This window comes from Silene latifolia, chromosome 5 (genome assembly GCF_048544455.1).
Source record: "Silene latifolia isolate original U9 population chromosome 5, ASM4854445v1, whole genome shotgun sequence".
NCBI lineage: Eukaryota > Viridiplantae > Streptophyta > Magnoliopsida > Caryophyllales > Caryophyllaceae > Silene > Silene latifolia.
This window is the reverse complement of record NC_133530.1, coordinates 29,252,025-29,269,643: the sequence shown is the minus strand read 5'-3', so window position 1 is coordinate 29,269,643 and position 17,619 is coordinate 29,252,025. Positions and strand designations below refer to the sequence as shown.

The following is a 17,619-nucleotide window of genomic DNA, read 5'->3' as shown; positions in this document are numbered from 1 at the left end:
CCTTCACTCTCTTGATGATGTCAAGAGGGGGAAGTGGATCTATAATGTGTGCGGATGGTATTGTTCATACTCTTGCTAGTGTTCATAAGTGTTTAATATTAGTAATTTTATTCTTGTGTTTACTCTCTTTAATTTCTAATATGATCTTATCTCATTGCTCACTAATTCTAATGACTAGTTGATTTTGATTATCTTGTTAAGGGGGAACCAAGAGGGGAAAGACACATTATATTTGGCTTGTCATCATCAAAGGGGGAATTTGTTGAGCTTATTGTGTTGATGATGACAAACCAAATGTTTCTAATGTTTCTCTTAAGGTTTCTTAATAAGATTTACAAAGATTGATGATGATCAAAGTAGAATGAAGCCAAGGATGAAGATCGTCTTGTATTGTTTAAGGGTCCATAAGTTCGAGTTAGAAAAATATTAACTTTGCTATCTTGAGGTAACAATGTCGCCCATCTGTTACCTTCCGGACGGATGAACCATTATTTTCAAAAGGAATATATTTCTCTTTTATTTAATTGTGGCATCTCATCTAACTAATTTAAGTAATTAGATTAGTTAGTAAGATGTAAGTTTTGCCTAAACAAGTTAAGATTCCAAGTTTGTGTTTTTGAAAGCTTTTTAAAGACTTCCCCTATTTGCCCAAGTCACATGTGTGACTCTTGGCAAAGAAGGAAAGAAAACCTTTCTTGCTTGTTTTTTTGACTACCCATTTTGGTGCAAGGAAAATGCTTTTGACTGAAAACTTGTGGCTTACTAAACTTGATTTACTTTATATTAATTTAATATAAAGTAAACTCCACCCTTCTTCCTCTATATAAAGAGATGCTCCTTCTTTGCATAAAATACACTTTCATAGCTTATAAAATCTGAGAAAGAAATTGAAAACCTTTGCAAAACCCTTAATGCTTTCAAGTATTTAAAATCTTTTAAATTGCAAGTTTTTCATATTTCTTACAAGTCTCAAAAATGGTTCATTTGTTTAAGTATGGCTTAGCTTAATATCTTTCTTCTCTTAGTTGATCGAAAATTGATCTCTCCCGTTCTTAAGTGAACAACTTAGAGATATTTGATCCTATAACTATTTGAGAACTAGATAGAGCTTAAAGAAACGGAGTAGTTTCTTGAGTAGCACAATCGGAGTAGATTGTGGGGATCTCATTGTAATAGAATAATTGTAGTTAGAGTTAATTACATTATCAAATTATTAATGAGAAGTAGATTGGACGTAGGCCTATAGAGTGCAGGCCGAACCAATTCAAAACTGATTGTGTTGAACTTATTTCGTTTATTTATTTCCGCTGCATTTCTTAGTTTGTCGTTTTTATTATCTTGACAATGTCTACTATACTTTGTCACGTTGGTCATTGTTTACGATTTATACAAAGACAACAAGTTACAGTCCGTTACACTGTTGCCTTCATCATAACCAACGACACTTCTTTTAATCTCCATTTAAAAGAGGTTGTGTTAGGTATTTGAGATATCATTTCATTTAACTAACTTAAATCAATTAAGTTAAGTTAAAATTTTTAAAAGGTACCTAATTCACCCCCTCCCCCTCTTAGGTACTTCGGGATCCTAAACTCTTCAGTATCCAATCTCAACTTAATCAAGCTATCAAAAGACCCTACAAACTTTCATTTATGGGGAATTTAAGCAAAGAATGAAGAAAGGTGTAAACTTTCACTCACACAATTCTACAAACACCTAATGTGCAAGAATAAGAAAACTAAGGCCTTGTTCTTTCTGGCTTATTTTCACCCCCACTTCATTCGATTCGATTCGATTCAAATCTATTGATTCATTCAAATCAAATTAGCTCTATTCATTCATTCGACTCCATTAAGTTCAGCTCATTTCAGCTTTACTCATCTTAAATTTAATAATTATTATTAATTTTATTATCAATAATACTATTTTTTTATTATTATTATTCTTTATTCTTTATTATTATTATTATTATTATTATTATTATTATTATTATTATTATTATTATTATTATTATTATTATTATTATTATTATTATTATTATTATTATTATTATTATTGAAGGATGCGCGTGACTTTTCATTAAAAGAAAAATAATACTTTACATGAAATTGGTGGGGAGCCGAGAGACAATCTGGGCTCCCATACCCTTAGCAATAGCAAAGCTAAGTCTAATAAAAATGTAAGCGGCCACCCGAGCCCCCGCATCCTGAGATACCGAGAATTTCTGGATCCGCTTGAGTAAGGCAACAGCATCCGAACCCGGCTCCCAAGTGAAGAGAAAGAGAAAGGAAGGAAACCATAACCCGCTACCGCGCACAAATCCCCATACTTAGCACACTTTCGCTGAGCAGCATCAGCGACAACCCGGCCAGACACAAAATCCATCATCCCAGTCTGAGTCAAAGGAGAAGAACCTGTCAAGTCGACGCACACATCCCGCCCCCTGTCCCAAGAATAAAGCAATAAATCCGCATGACGAATTGAAGAGAGCCACCATGTCCATCAACCAAACCAATATCAACCTCCTTTCCCACAGTAAGACCAGATCTATAGCAGATGTCGAAAAGAGTGTCCCGGACAAGGTTATGCTGATGTTTAACGCCCACAAGATACCGACAAGAAACAGCGTGGTCCCCAAAAACATCCTCAAGAAAAACCCGAGAGCAAGGGACAGGGCCTAGATACCGTGAATAACGGAACACCCAGACGATACCCCAGCACACTACGGTAAGTCCTCCCGTTCATAGTCTGACCCAACCCCGAGATAAGTACCGCACGTAACCAATCAGAGGAGTGAGAACCCTGCTGAGACTGCCATAAAGCAAGCTGGCGTGGTGTCAAAGAGAAAACAGACTCTGAGGCAGCAGCAACCGTCGCGAAATAAATGTCTGCCAATTTCTTCATAAGTTTGGGGGCAGCAATTTCACTAGGGTTACCTAAAATACCAGAGCCTGTAGTCGCAGTAAACACCTGCGCGGCATCATCAAAAGCAGGGCCAGCAGCTACAATACCAGAAGGACCGAGGAGCTTAGCTCGCAAAACCAAAGAGATCGCAAATGGGACGCAATAAAAGCATAAAATAAAACATCACCCGCCGCATAGACACCAAGACCACCAAGATGAAAAGGGAATGTAGCAAGGCGCCACTGTCAATCCCCAAAACCCGGCCCTGACGCGGTGACAATACGTTCCAAGCTAGAACGAAGAGCGGCATCAAAAGGAAGATGGAGACACAAACACACTAGGGGAGCAAGTACGAAGTGAGAAGTAGAGCTTGAAATACCAATACAAGCTCGAAGAAGAAGCAACTCACATTGCGGGTCCTCAATCCTCGCAACCAAATCCATTAGCTCAATAGTCTTGGTTACTCTCTTCGCCACAATCTCACTGCTAAAACCAGAACAAGCACTGACAGGTCCACCCAAAACTGTAACACCACGCAATGGCCGAGAAATAGAAGGGGGGAAAACCCCAGGAAGTCGACTCTGAGGATCCTCAACAGGCCAAAAGACCTCCGTCTTGGTGACATTAAGATGCAATCCAAAACGAGGGCCATCCACCATAATCAAATCCAAGACCTTCCCCACCTCCAAAGTATCACCCACAATGGTGTCATCATCTAAGTATCACGCCTGCATCGTGAGGTCAAAAGAGTCCCGGATCTTGCATACTAATGGATGCAAAACCAAAGCGAAAAGCAAAGGGCCCAACGGATCACCCTGCTGGACACCCTGACAAGACCACAAGCAGTGCTCCCCATAAAAAAGACGGGCAGGGCTGGAATAACAAAACTCCACCCAACGGAAAGAACCGGCAATGACGGCGGACCTCCTGAAGCATGGTCTCACGATCAACAAGGTTGAAGGCATTCTGGAAATCCACCAGCAACATAGAAAGCCCAACCTCAGCCCCCCGAGCCTCAACAAGCCGGTTCAAGGCATGCAAGATAGCCTCTCCTCCACCGGACACACCCACCCCAAACTGAAGCCCTTCAAAATAAGAAGATAAAGAAGGACCAACAATAAAAGCACCAACCTTAGAGACGAGCCGTCTCCAGACCGTACCAACAGCAATAAGACGAACCCCACCACCCGGTTTAACAAGTGGTGTGAGAGGGGCGCTGGCAATGTACTCACCCAGAGGAAAAGGACACCGGCCCTCAAGAAACAGATTAACCACCCTAGTAATAGAAGTGATTAAATCGTCGGAGATAGCCACAACAGCGCCACTCAAACAGTCTATAAGGTGTTGTGCCCGAAAACCATCCCGCCCACAAGATGTACCGCGAGGGAAACTCCGAATCATATCCAATACCACAGCCGAAGAAGCAACCAGATGATGATGATCCTCAGACAGAGGAGGCAATGAAGGAGGCGGGGCGACATGATGCTTCTCAAGCAAGGCCACAAGAGTGGCATCGGAGTACGGGGCGACCCCAGAGGAAGAAAGCACTCGAACAACAGCAGTATAGTGGCCATCACAAATCTTCCGCCGACATTGGCGGAGGTTAAGCTCACTCAAATCCAGATCCTCATCCATATGAAATGAAGAAGGACCCTCGGCAAAACACTTCGCAACAACCGCAACCCCCCCCGCAACGATAGCCCTGGAAATACTCTCCTCCTGATGCTGACGCCGAATAGCAGTCCGACACTCATGATTACTCCGAGGAGCGAAAGTCTTGAGCAAACAAAGTGGTAGAACAAGCAAACGAACCCAGCGGGAGAGATCACTAGGGGAATCAGCCACATCATCCAAAGCCCCTTTCAAAGCCCGAGCAAACCCAAGACGACACTTAGGAGGAATAGATTTCACTGTGCGAAGGCCCAACGATAATAAGCGATCAAGCGAGGATATAGACCATTGAACAAGCTCAACACTATCATCAGAAGAAACCAAAGTAGAAGGAGTCGTAGGTCTCGGAATACCATAAATATGGAAGGTGTAAAGGCCATCAACACACTCCGGATGCTTCCCTATATCACCCCGACTATGCCGACATCTAGCATGAGTGGTACGGGTCATAAAACACACCCCACACAACCAGAGGCCCATCCGTCTCAAAGTACTCTCGGCATTGGAATAAGCAGTCAAACTATCAGTAAGAGTCTGACGCGTAAGTCCCAACGCACCATCATTACAATGTCGGTCCTGAAAATGCTTCTGCCAAGCGGCCTTAGTAAGGCCCTTACCAAAACCATCCCGACTTGCGTGAAGACCTGAAAAAGGGCAATGGTACCGCACAAGCTCGGGCATGAAAACATACCACGCACCTGCCCAGAAAACAAAAGGAGAGCGAGAAAACCAAAACCGGAGTCCTAAAAAGCAACCCAGCCGACCACCAACACACCACCCACTCCGGCGGTGGTCAGAGAAAAAGACAACCGAGAAACACCCAAACCACAAGACCCGCAACCCGTAACACCCACAAACCAATCTAACCACAAAAGAAGGCAAAGCGGCAATGGCGATGTGGCGGACACCGGAATAGTGGCGCGGACAACCTGAGGTAAAAAAAGAAAGAAAAAACGGGGACGAAAAGCTGAAAAACACCGTGAGAAAACAACAACCAGGAACTTACCGTCAACCTCACACAACAGCAGCCACCGTACAAACAACCAACTAGCACCACCCCCGACGGTAAATGAGGGCAAAAAATCGACCGGACTGGTGATTGGTAGCCGAGCAAAGAAGAAGAAGCGACAGAAACACGATGCCCTAGTACCCCAGAAAACGTGATACAGGTGACACCCTTGAAACCCTAAAACGCCACTATTATTATTAATAATAATGTTAATAATAATTTATTTATTATTATTATGAATATTATTATTAAAATGAATAATAATGTTATTAATGTTAATTTATTGTTGTTGTTGTTGTTATAATTATTATTGGTATTATTATTATTATTGTTGTTAAAATGAATAATAATGTTGTTAATGTTAATAGTATTATTATTATTGTTGTTGTTGTTATAATTATTATTAAAATTAATAACATTTTTTATAAATATTATTGATGGGGCACGCTCGATCGACTTGACTTACTAGCCAATACGAGGTCATACAAGTCAACACACTTGCCACATGGTTAAGGATTCGCTTGAATTGGTACCCTACAAGTCACGAATCGTTAAAAGCGATTTCTATCAAGTTGATTACTGAAAATACATATAACACATTTTCTATAAGCGAATCACGAATCGCGAATCGCGAATCGGTAAGGCGTATTCATAGCGAATCTGGTAACCTTGCTTGCCAAGCCATCATTTGAGGCACACATAGAAACCTATAAATACCTCATTATTCACCAATCAATGGTAAAATACTTCTCACCAACAACTTCCTCTCTCTAGAAGTAAGACTACTCGAGCTACTATGAGAAGGCATGGAGACCTTAGCTTCAAGCAAGGTCCCGATTATCCACAGTACCGTAAGGCATCAGAGAAGGACCTCTTGCAAACCCTCTGAGGCCCTGTTTATTACGTGTGCAAGATCCATCCAAGAGAGCAAGCATAGGCTCGTTGGCTCGGGGTGGCATCTGAGAGGAGCGCGTTGACCCGACCGGGATTCGAACAACGCTTACTTGAGTGTTTTTAGTCGAAACAATTATTTTTACTAATATCATTATTAATATTGACATTATTATTTATTATTGTTATTAAGAATATTATTAGTAAAAAAAATACTATATTTTCATTATTATAATTTATGATTATTCATATATAAAATTATAATTTTTTTTTCCTATAAATATTAATATTATTATTATGGTTATTTCAGTTCAGTTCAGCTCAATTCATCTTTATTCAATTCAGTTCAGTTCAGTTCGGCTCGTTCAGCTCAGCTCCATTCAGTTCAGTTCAGTTCAGCTCCATTCAGTTCAGTTCAGCTCAGCTCCATTCAATTCAGTTCAGTTCAGTTCAGTTCAGCTCTAAAAAGTCAGAAAGAACAGGGCCTAACATTCTACCCAAAACCCAATTATTAATCACCCAAATTATACCATTAATTTCCACTTAGGATCCCCCTAAACCCTAGGGGTCACTACTCACACATCATGCTTAAGCAAATATAAACAAATGATGAAAGACAAACAAAAGTGATAGGAAACATGATATAAACTACAACAATAGTAAAGGGAGATATAGAAATGTAAACAATTGAAATAAAGACTATAAAAGGTGAGAAATATTACCAACAACAATGAAAGGTTGAGTCTTGGATATATTAATAAAGAGAAGAGATTCTTTAAAATCTTAAAAACATACCAGTGCAATTTTGCACGGGTTGAAAACTAGTAAATCGAATAAAGCGAAAATAGCATAAATCTAACAACTTCAAAGATCAATGGGGGAAACACTCCTACAATTAAATCCCGATCTGCTAAAAATTTGTAAAACACGATCATAACATATGTCAAATTTATAAGGCAAAGTTTGTATCATATTATGCCGTATGTAGAGAATTAAGGCCACCGAGTGAGACTGTTATACGGAATAATTTTATGATTTCTTGGATTCCCCTATTCTGCATGTCCTATTCCAAGTCAAACATATGTCATATTGAAATCTAATATTCAATAATAAGTATAGTGTGTAACACTGCCTTATAAACGACTAATAAGTAATACGAAGTATTAAATTTCTCGAAAAGTCAAATTATACATAATTTTGAATCCATAGTTACTTTGTGATGATAGAATTACATTTTTCACACACATTAAAAAAATAACATTTTTAATAACCGGTGCAACGCACACGCATGACATCTAGTTAGCTAATAAACAAAGTAAATAAGTTTGTGTGTTGTTGGCCACTTAAGGCTCCGTTTAGCAAGACATTTCAGGTACCTGATTTGGTCAACGTAATTTATTTAACCAAAATTTCAGGTACCTTATTTTTTTGTAAGTGTTTGGCAAGTAGCTTATTTAACCAAATAAGCTACCTGAAATGAAATGCTACCTAGTGTAGCATTTGAGATTTCAGGTACTAGAAAAACCCTTAAATAATTATCATATCCTTTTATGTTATTTCATCAAAATTAGTTATCTTTTCAGTTAGTTTGCCAAACATTTTTTTTATATAATCAGTTACCTTATCAGTTCCTAATTTTCAGTTACCTTATACGTTTACCTTTTTCAGTTTTCAGCTACCTTTTCCGTTTTCAGCAACCTTTTCAGTTAGTTTTACCAAACAGAGAAATACAAGTACCACAACCTATTAAAAAAGCATTTTTTGTAAACGAGACATATTTTGTTAATCCCCTCAAGAATTATAGTCTGATTTTTCACCAAAAATCATCATAATATCATTTAACCCAATTGAGACATTGTCAAATAAACTTGAGGATGTAAATCATGGAGCTACCGGATCATAGCTTTAGCTCCCCAAAAAATGCGCCACTTATCTATAAAATATAATTAAAAGGCTAATGTGACATGGCAAATTAATTGTGACGTGGCAAATGTGATATGGCAAATTAAATGTGACATGGCAAATTAAATTGTGATGTGGCATGTGACATGGCAAATTAATGTGACATTATTATTATTATTCTTAAATTATATATATTTATTAAATACTCCATATGGCATTATTATTATTATTATTATTATTATTATTATTATTATTATTATTATTATTATTAAATTATATATATTTGTTAAATATATGATATGATTAATTAAAAAAATAGAAAAGTGACGCTACAAATCCACCTATAAGTTTCATAATTTACCTATCTATCTATCTATACAATATAATAAAAAAGACAACTTGAGTGTAATTTTTACTCCATATGACATTGCTAACAAATATAAAAAACTTCAAAAAGTATCTTATTTTTTCAACTCCACAATCAAAACTTACTCTCATAATTAATGGGAAAATAAATTTAGAAAATTGAATAAAAAACCTTTTAAAATTCCACAATTTACTTTTTTGAACCATCATGGAATAATTAATTTTTACAATTTACAATATAATTAAAAACGCAAATTGAATGTCATTTTACTCCATATGGCATCTATACAATATAGTTAAAAGGCTAGATTAAAGCATTTAATTTAATTCCACATGGCATTATCATTTAATTTAATTCCACATGATATTTTATATCCCATTAATTTCTATTCATTTTTATTGATTATTTAATTATTATTTATTAATTATTATTAGATTATTGGTTATTTGATATTATTCTTAAAAAAAATGATTACTAAAAGTGCTTACAAATATGTCATTACATATTGTGTAACATACAAATAAAGAAAATAAAAAGTCATCATTAATATTTTTAAATTAAATGTACATATTAAAGATTTGATGACCTAAAAAAAACTAAAAAAAGATGTAACTTACCAAAATTCACATAAAAGTTTCATAATTTACAATTATATTTCACATTTTAATTAAAATTCTTGGAAGAGAACATAGATATTAGTGAATCGGTTAAAATTTTTCATATTAACACAACTCGTAAAATTAATGTATACATTTATTTATTTCTGTAAAATCTATATAATAATAATAGTATAAAAGGCTAACATTGAGTAAATTTTTAAATGACATGTGATATAACCACATGATTTCAAGAAGCCATATTACAAGTCCCATTATATCATAATTATTTTCTTTTATCTCCCCTAATATTTATTCTTACAATTACAATATTAGAAAAAATTAAAGAAGACAATAAACTTTTTATCTTCTACCACTTCAATACTTTATTCAATTCACCACAAGCATTTAACCATACTTTTCATCTTCTTTCTCAATATCTCATTTCTCAAGTTCCTTTATAATTATTCATATTTTTATTTTACCTTGAAACTTTTGATGATATTATGACTTCTTAATTACTATTTTTTTTTCTTGAGATGATAATGTTAATTCCATGAGCACAACAATAGACATGCATTTTTATTATAAATTTTTATTAGCCTACGATTCATTCTCTTTTCTCATGTTCCCTTTTATTATAAGATTTTACTATACTGGGCAAACTCATTTAATAATATTTTAAATATACTAGGTATATCTATGCAATTTTATATTTCGTGTACAATTGATTTTAGTATAATACTGATTTGTACAATTGATTGAATTTTCAGGAGCATGACATACTTGATTATCAATACGTGCAAATGACAATCGACAAGTATGTAGATTTTTTAAGGGGTAGCATGATGTTTCTCATTTTTTTCTAGGAATTTCTTTTTTAGGGAGATTTTTCTATTTTAATTATTAATACAAAACTCAATTGATAATGTTTTATATATATTTGGTATATCTTATGCAATCTTGTATTTCGTGTACAATTGATTTTGGCATAATACTAATTTGTACAAATTGATTGAATTTTTAGGAGCATGACATACTTGGAGAACAATACGTGCAAATGACAATCGACAAGTATGTGAATTTTTTAAGAGGTTGTTTCTTGGAATTTCTTTTTTTGGGAGATTTTCTATTTTAATTATTAATACATGAAAATCGGTGAGTACAAAATATAATTTAAGAATTATCAATTTTTTTATTTCATATTATTAGTTCAATATCAGTTAACGCGATATTTGATGTTGGAGGATGTGTTCATATGGATGATCAAATCTGAAGCTCTTGAATGGAGTAATCACCATATTGAGAATGTATTTTTATGCCGTTGATCATTTAAATTGATATTAGTCTATCTATTTTTGTTCCAATAATTATGCTAAGGGTTTTAGCCTATTAGTTATTATTGGCCTTTTAGTTGTAGTGATAGTATCGACACAACATTGACGGATAATTCTTACAAGAGAAAACAAAAACCATCAAATGATAATTAAATTTGAAATGAAGAGACACGTATTCAATGTATTCAATTACTATATTAGTCTTACTTCATTCACTTTGTTAGACTATTTTTCTTTTACCTATTGAAGGAGAAAAACTAGACCGCCTTTGGTAAATTGGCGGTTAAGAAAGTCCTCAATCTCCGGAGCACAAATATCTTGAAGTTACATAATACATAAACCATGTATAAGTATTAATCGTTGATTTCTATATAAACAACTTATGTCTATATACATGTAATTAGACTATTTAATTTGAGTATGATGAATTGAGAATGCAAATCATTACTGAATTTACGAGTTAGCATAAATCATGAATTATCAGAGCATGAGCAACGTCATCCGTTTAGCATATACATAATACATTCAAAAAAACTCTTTATTAAATGCCTAAATCCCATTAATTTACTAGGTTGTTAATAGAGGAGGAGAAGAAGATTTACTCATGATTAGATTTTTTTTTTGTATCTCTTACAAAGACCCACATTTTAACGACAAATACAGTGCCTTTATTCCCCACTAATCTCATATTATTATTATTCTTTATATTACCGTGTTATTATGTTCAATCTCATAATTCCATCCTATTTTATCGTTTGTAATGTTTCCAAATCAAAATCTGTTTTATACAAGTAGTATTAACAAAAAAAGGAAATTTGTATAGGATCCGTGATTTTTCACGGGTTTCAAAACTAGTTGTCTATAAATACTATTAAAAGGCAATTCTAAAACATTATTCTGATCCACGTGTCACTTGAGAAAAGCTATAAGAGTCCTACGTATTGCACTGTGGTTATGTATGCTATTCTTAGAAGGAAAAAACCCACATATCATGCATTGAATATGTGAAATGTTCAATATGAGTTAATGCTTAGTCCATCTTTCGTCTTCATTATGCCCAAATTATTACTGCTCTATCCAATTTTTTAATGAAGGGGCTCTCCATCTAACAAATAAGAAGCGTTACACAAAGAATTTATTATTCCAATTATTAATTTTTTCAGTTTCTCAGACTTTTGGCGTGCTATAGTCTATTGATTATTTGCATAATTAAATTCAAGAGATTGATGACATTTTGTATATATAAGGATTATTTGAAGATAATGAGTGTGCAAATAATCAATATATTGGTCCTTTCATTTGTCCATTAAAATCATTTTTAAAATCCGACTTTTATTGCATTAGTTTTGATTTATCTTTTGTATTTTTAATTGTGTCGCAGGAAATTATATATTGTCGTTTTGTACGTGAAATGGAATGGAAATGGCACGTAGAACAAGGTCAAAGCTCCTAGGAGGTAAATCACCACAAGGCCGTGTATTTCTGAAAGTGGTAGAAATTTGTTTATTATGGTTTCACTTTGGCCCTTCAATCTCAATGTATCCGTTCTTGGCTTTCTAAATAGATGTTTCATCTCGGATAGGCTCTTGCAAGACCATCGTTTGGCAGGGAGATTGAGGGATAAATTCTACTGTCTAGCTCCATATTCAGTTCTTTGTCATCGTTTTATTCTTTTAGTAGACTACATACATAGTGTAAAATGTAAATGTAGAAGTTGCCTTTAGATACTCTTTCCGGAATTGTCATATAAAATACGAGTATTGTTCTTTTTAAGAGAGAATTGTATTTCATTTTTGTTTGTTCAAATGAGTTAATATAGTGATTTGCAATTTTGTACTAAGTAGAGGCCGGGTTTTAGTTTTGCATGCTTGATCTTGCAGGTGTAAGGTGGTTTCTAGCCTTCTAAGTAATGATTCGGAAAATGTAAATCTTCGAACTTCGTAAAAATTCCTACTCTACTTGTGTTCTATTAGGCAATTTGTATTATTATCAACAAAGTTTTGTTATACGAATATTGTTTATAAAGTTACTACTTCTTTGTAATAACGATACTTGTTTCAATACAATTCAAAGGTAACATTCACTTTCGGTTGGTTAAAAATTTTGAAGAAAAAAAAACTAAACATAGTAATTCCATCTTTTAAAATTTTATACTCCGTAGCTTTTATCATACTGTAATATATGGGTTGGTGAAGCTACGTTAGTGTACATGGCATTTGTGATTCAAATGTGTATGTGTTCAAAATTAAGTACTCATATATTTTGCTAATCAAACATTAGGAACAACAACCCTTTAGTTACCACCGTGTCATCTGCTACAGCCTATAAGTGTTTGTTCTGTATTTTGTGTTTGTATTTGTGTTTATAAGTGTTGTTTGAGTTACCTTCTTATTACATCAAATAAAAACAAATAACAATGAAATTTATAAACAGACCCGTGAATTTCACGGGTAACAAAACTAGTTGTATATTCATATGGGCATGTCAATTACTGAATCACAACGGCTTAAGACTGCGAACTAAAGTCGCAAAATCATACTGGAGACTCAGACTGCATTCATTCCATCTGAAATCGGAAAAGGAATAGGAACTGTTTGCACCATCTATTTTGTTTGCAGCTGCCGCCACTCAAGCTTGCTTTCTCTAACACCATTGCCAGTGATCCCACCACCTCCTCTCTTTAGTCTCGACACTTTGTTATCCCTGACATTGAAAAAACAACATAACAATCATTAATCAGCGAATGTTACTTCAATGGTAGTAACGGTATGACATAAGCATATGTGTAAACGAAAGGCAAAAGCTTGTGATTACTTTAAGAATGGATTTAGTTTCACTTGGTTGTCGTCTAAACTGATATTAGCTAACTGGCTTGACAAAGACTCTGCAGGATCGAGTTTAGAAGGTGTTCGGCTACTCTTAATTAAGGCTGGTTTTGAAGCTTGCTTAGAGTCTGCAGCTTCATCTGCGTTATAGAAACACCCTCTCGTTTTAGCGTCACTCACAAGTTTCTGCCACACTGTTCCACTGCGCGCCAAAGTATTCCCGCTCCCAACTATCCAAAGACAGTACCTACAAAATTTCAGGAGAAAAAACTGATGTTTACTGAGAAGAATTTAGTTGCGAGTGTCCATCGTGTAAAATGGTGAGACATACCGTGCCCTGGTGAGAGCAACATTTGTTCTCTGATGATTTGAAAGAAAACCAACTGAACCATTTCCATTGCATCGAACTGTTGATATTATTATTATGTCCTCTTCACCTCCTTGAAACCCATCAACAGACCGAACATTGACAGTAAACCCATTTCCCTTACGTCCAACATATTTCTTACCAAACGTTTCCTCCAAAAGACCTACTTGACCCTTATACGGTGATATAACTCCCACACTAAGTTCCGTCTTGGTGTTACAATGATCTGCAATATTAGTTAAAACCCAATTAGCTAGTTTACGAGTTAACAAATATTGTGCAGCTAGACCTAATGGGGAAAAAGCAGAGAACTTACAGCTATAGAGCTTTTCAATGATTTGATTAACAACTTCTGCTTCCTCTAGATTTCTTGGGCTATGTCCTTTGCTGAAATCTTCCTTGCCCGTCGATACATTAATGAAAGTGTAGGAGCTATACATGTTCCCTTTGAGAAATTTTCTAGTATAGCTTCTCAGCTTTACATTTGATGCATTTACTATACTGTTGGCGTAAAACTTCCGATTGGGGAATGAACTAATGGTTGGATGCATTCTGTACTGAATCTTCAAAAGATGTTTCTTTTTCCCTAAGCTTGCTAGCCTTTGAAACAGACTCCGTCCAAAGTTAACATTTGCCGAAACCTGACAATGTCAAAATTCAGTTCGTAAATGACAAAAGATCAAGAATTTCATAGTAAGTTGGAAATGGAATTAAAATGAACCTTGCTCTGAACCATGGCAGGAAGCTGTCGGTCATCCCCAATAAGAAGTGCGTTTCTGACACCATATAACTGTAATGGAATAGCCGACTCACATTCCTTGAGCTGTGCAGCTTCATCTATTATCACCATCTCGACAGGTGACTGCATTTTGATAGAGCCTGATGCAGTACAGAAAATCAAACGAGCGTTTTCCAAGCAGAAATTTCTCAATGATCCTTCAATTTTAGGTTTTGGAAACTGATTAAGTAGTTCTTTCAGGATCGAATAAAGTTCAATCTTTTTTATCATCAGATCTGCAAATTGAAAGGATTCTTTTGACTTTTCAAGTGTCTCAAGCAAATTAATCAGCTGAATCATCTGCACGACGACATCTGAAGGGATGGCTAATGTTGGTAGATGCGTGTACAAATTCTTCGCACAGAAAACCAGCTTAAGTGATACAGACCGGAATTTTTTTAACACAAATTCCTCGAATGTCATACAACTTTCTTTTTTCTGCTCTATTTGTTGAGCTGTCAAAGATTCATTGATGATATCCTTCATTTTCTTCTTGTTCTTCTTCTTCTTCTTTTTTGATGGCTCCGGATTCACTGCATCTCCATCTACTACAGTATCCTCAGTATCATCGCCACACCTTTTGTTCCCGCCCAAGTAAGTATCATACTGCTGTCTGGGATCCTCGAGTAAGCTTATCATAGAATCTAAGTTATATTTCCAACCTGTCAAAGGGCAGAGACATTCTCTGAGAGTTTCAAGACGATACTGGAGAAACACGTCAACAAGCTCTTCATGTTCATCTATCTTCATCCTTTCTCCATTTCCATACAACACAATGTCTCCCAACCCGTAAGTGTCATATGTCCTGTCAGACTCTAAGAAGATGTTCACAAGCCTTTTAGCGACTTGTAGAACTGCTATGTTAGTTGGAGCACAAGTCAGTATCCTGCATTTCAGTTTAAGAAGCGCAAACAACAAAGACGCGACTGTCTTGGTCTTTCCTGTCCCTGGTGGACCCCAAATCAGTTTCACATTGTTTTTCTGGTGTGAGCACTTTGCCATATCAATGCTGCGTAGCACAGCCTTTGTTTGAGACTCGTCCAATCTAAATGACCGGATAATGTCTAACACAGTAGACTTCCTGACCTTACTGACTTCTTCAGAAATACAAACAGAACAGTCCTCATTGTCACCCTGCATGTTTGAATATGACTACGAGCAAATTAGAGAGATAGAGATTAGATAAGAAATCGTTGAAAAGTTGGAAGAACGCGTAACAGTTTGACTCACAGAAGGGTTATATTGCAGCAAATTTTCAATGAGACCCAAGTTAGGGGATTTAGGACTAGGGTGAAGTGCTTTCCATATTCTCTTATTTGTGGTCAAGTTCATCACAAACGTAGCAAACAGCCTCGTCCCTTTCTTCTTACTTAATAGCTCTGAACGATTTAATATCTCAGATGGCGTTATCAAAATGGAAGGTTCATCCTCACTAGCCAAGTCAACAAACGCGAAAACTATGTTTCCACCAGGCCTCACCAAATCACCAACGTTTTGAGGCTTAGTACTAGAGAGAGCAAAAACATCACCAGACTCTGGAGCATAATGTCCGCCAGGATTGTACAGGTCAGGAATGGGTTTGATTGTGACTTCATAGTGCAAATCTTGAGGAGGTTTATGACCCTTAGCTATCCAGATTGCCTTTATCTCGGACGCAGGAGATTCAGCTATTGATTCCAAGCCGGAACAGAAGTCGGCTCGAGTCTCTTCGATGAGTGGCAGCTTGAAGGATTTCAAGTATTCAGCTGTTGATGAGAATGTGTCTGGTATTTTAGTAACCTGCACAGCATACAAATTATACTCTATGACATGACCACAAGGGTACTAATTATATGTTGTAGACTTGTAGTGTTGTATTTGACCCTAATGTGATTGTGACAATTTACGGAAGTGGTCTTAGCCTAGTGGTTAAGACTAAGGTGTCGTGACAATATGTCAGGGGTTTGAAATCCAGTTCTCCCTATATTTTACTGGTCTTGGGCCTCATTTGTCACACAAAAAAATGTCATTGTGACAATTTACAAAATAAGCTTTACTACACCCTAATTTGTTTTAATTTTTTGCATAGAAGATAATAATGAAAATAAAAAAAATTAACAAAATTGACGAGATTAACAACGGAAAATATGAACAAGGGGCGAAAGAAAAGGGAATGGGAAAGCGAGTAAAATTTAATTTGACTCCTAAACAAAAAAAATAAATCATCGCATTTTCTCAAACCCCTTTTGCTATATATCCAAACAAGAGAAACCATTCCATGCTAAATATTCATCATTCCAAACAAAGGGAACTAATGTCGAAAAAAATACCTTGTGCTTGTAAAGGTTATTGTTAAGAATGTCGTTGGGCGACCACGAAAACACCAAATTCAACAACCCGTCTTCATTCTTCTTCTTCTCTTCCACAATTTCATACTCTATCTTGTTACTCTTGCCCATCACACTATACATTATAGCAAATCACGAAAACCGTCTCTCAAAAGATCTACTGATAACAAATTATGTATCCACAATTATGTTTTCCTATTTTTTTGTGCTTTTGAAACTCCCAAGTGCCAAAATATATATGAATAAAGATACAAGAATGACAAGGAAATTGTACTAGTTGAAGTGAGTTGGAGACTTAATAGACAAGTTTATATTAAAAAAGGAGGAGACTAAAACATCATTCGTCAATGAAAAGTCTACCAATTTGCTTTGTTTTATGAAAAGTCGACGTACTTGAATTACATCGATTGTCATGGACTGATGCCGTTTTTTGAGTACGGATTCATCGAATTCACATGCAACTTTTTGAATTAATGGAATATATATGGATTTAAGGAATGTATTACGCGTATATAATCTACTGTATATATTATGTATATATATGCTAGCCGTGTATATAGGTTTTACTATATTTACGAGTATCTTTTTTTATTTTCCTTATTTGTAGGACTTACTTTAGCATTCAAATATGCAATTTGGGTGTTG

At 35.6% G+C, this 17,619-nt stretch overlaps 1 protein-coding gene across 2 annotated transcripts; it reads right to left on the bottom strand.

Moving 5' to 3' along the window:
* Window positions 1-8,284: 8,284 nt before the first annotated feature.
* On the bottom strand, window positions 8,285-17,340 carry LOC141657153 (helicase sen1-like). Of its 2 annotated transcripts, none has more exons than XM_074464294.1 (8): window positions 16,957-17,340; window positions 15,878-16,426; window positions 14,591-15,781; window positions 14,186-14,510; window positions 13,834-14,095; window positions 13,492-13,749; window positions 13,138-13,380; window positions 8,285-8,408 (listed from the first exon to the last, which is right to left on the bottom strand). In XM_074464294.1, exons 1-7 carry the CDS (start codon window positions 17,095-17,097, stop codon window positions 13,281-13,283), a joined length of 2,826 nt encoding a protein of 941 aa, XP_074320395.1. In that variant the 5' UTR covers window positions 17,098-17,340; the 3' UTR covers window positions 8,285-8,408; window positions 13,138-13,280. The 2 variants fall into 2 exon arrangements, with proteins under 2 accessions (XP_074320395.1, XP_074320394.1); XM_074464293.1 differs by having other exon boundaries at window positions 14,591-15,799; window positions 16,957-17,223.
* Window positions 17,341-17,619: the final 279 nt, after the last annotated feature.

Excerpts from the sequence above, each read along its gene's own strand:
- LOC141657153 (XM_074464293.1), bottom strand. The coding sequence starts at position 17,097 with ATGTATAGTGTGATGGGCAAGAGTAACAAGATAGAGTATGAAATTGTG. Across the intron at positions 16,427-16,956 it reads ATAACCTTTACAAGCACAAG|GTTACTAAAATACCAGACAC; the intron begins GTATTTTTTTCG and ends TATGCTGTGCAG. Across the intron at positions 13,381-13,491 it reads AAACTAAATCCATTCTTAAA|GGATAACAAAGTGTCGAGAC; the intron begins GTAATCACAAGC and ends TTTCAATGTCAG.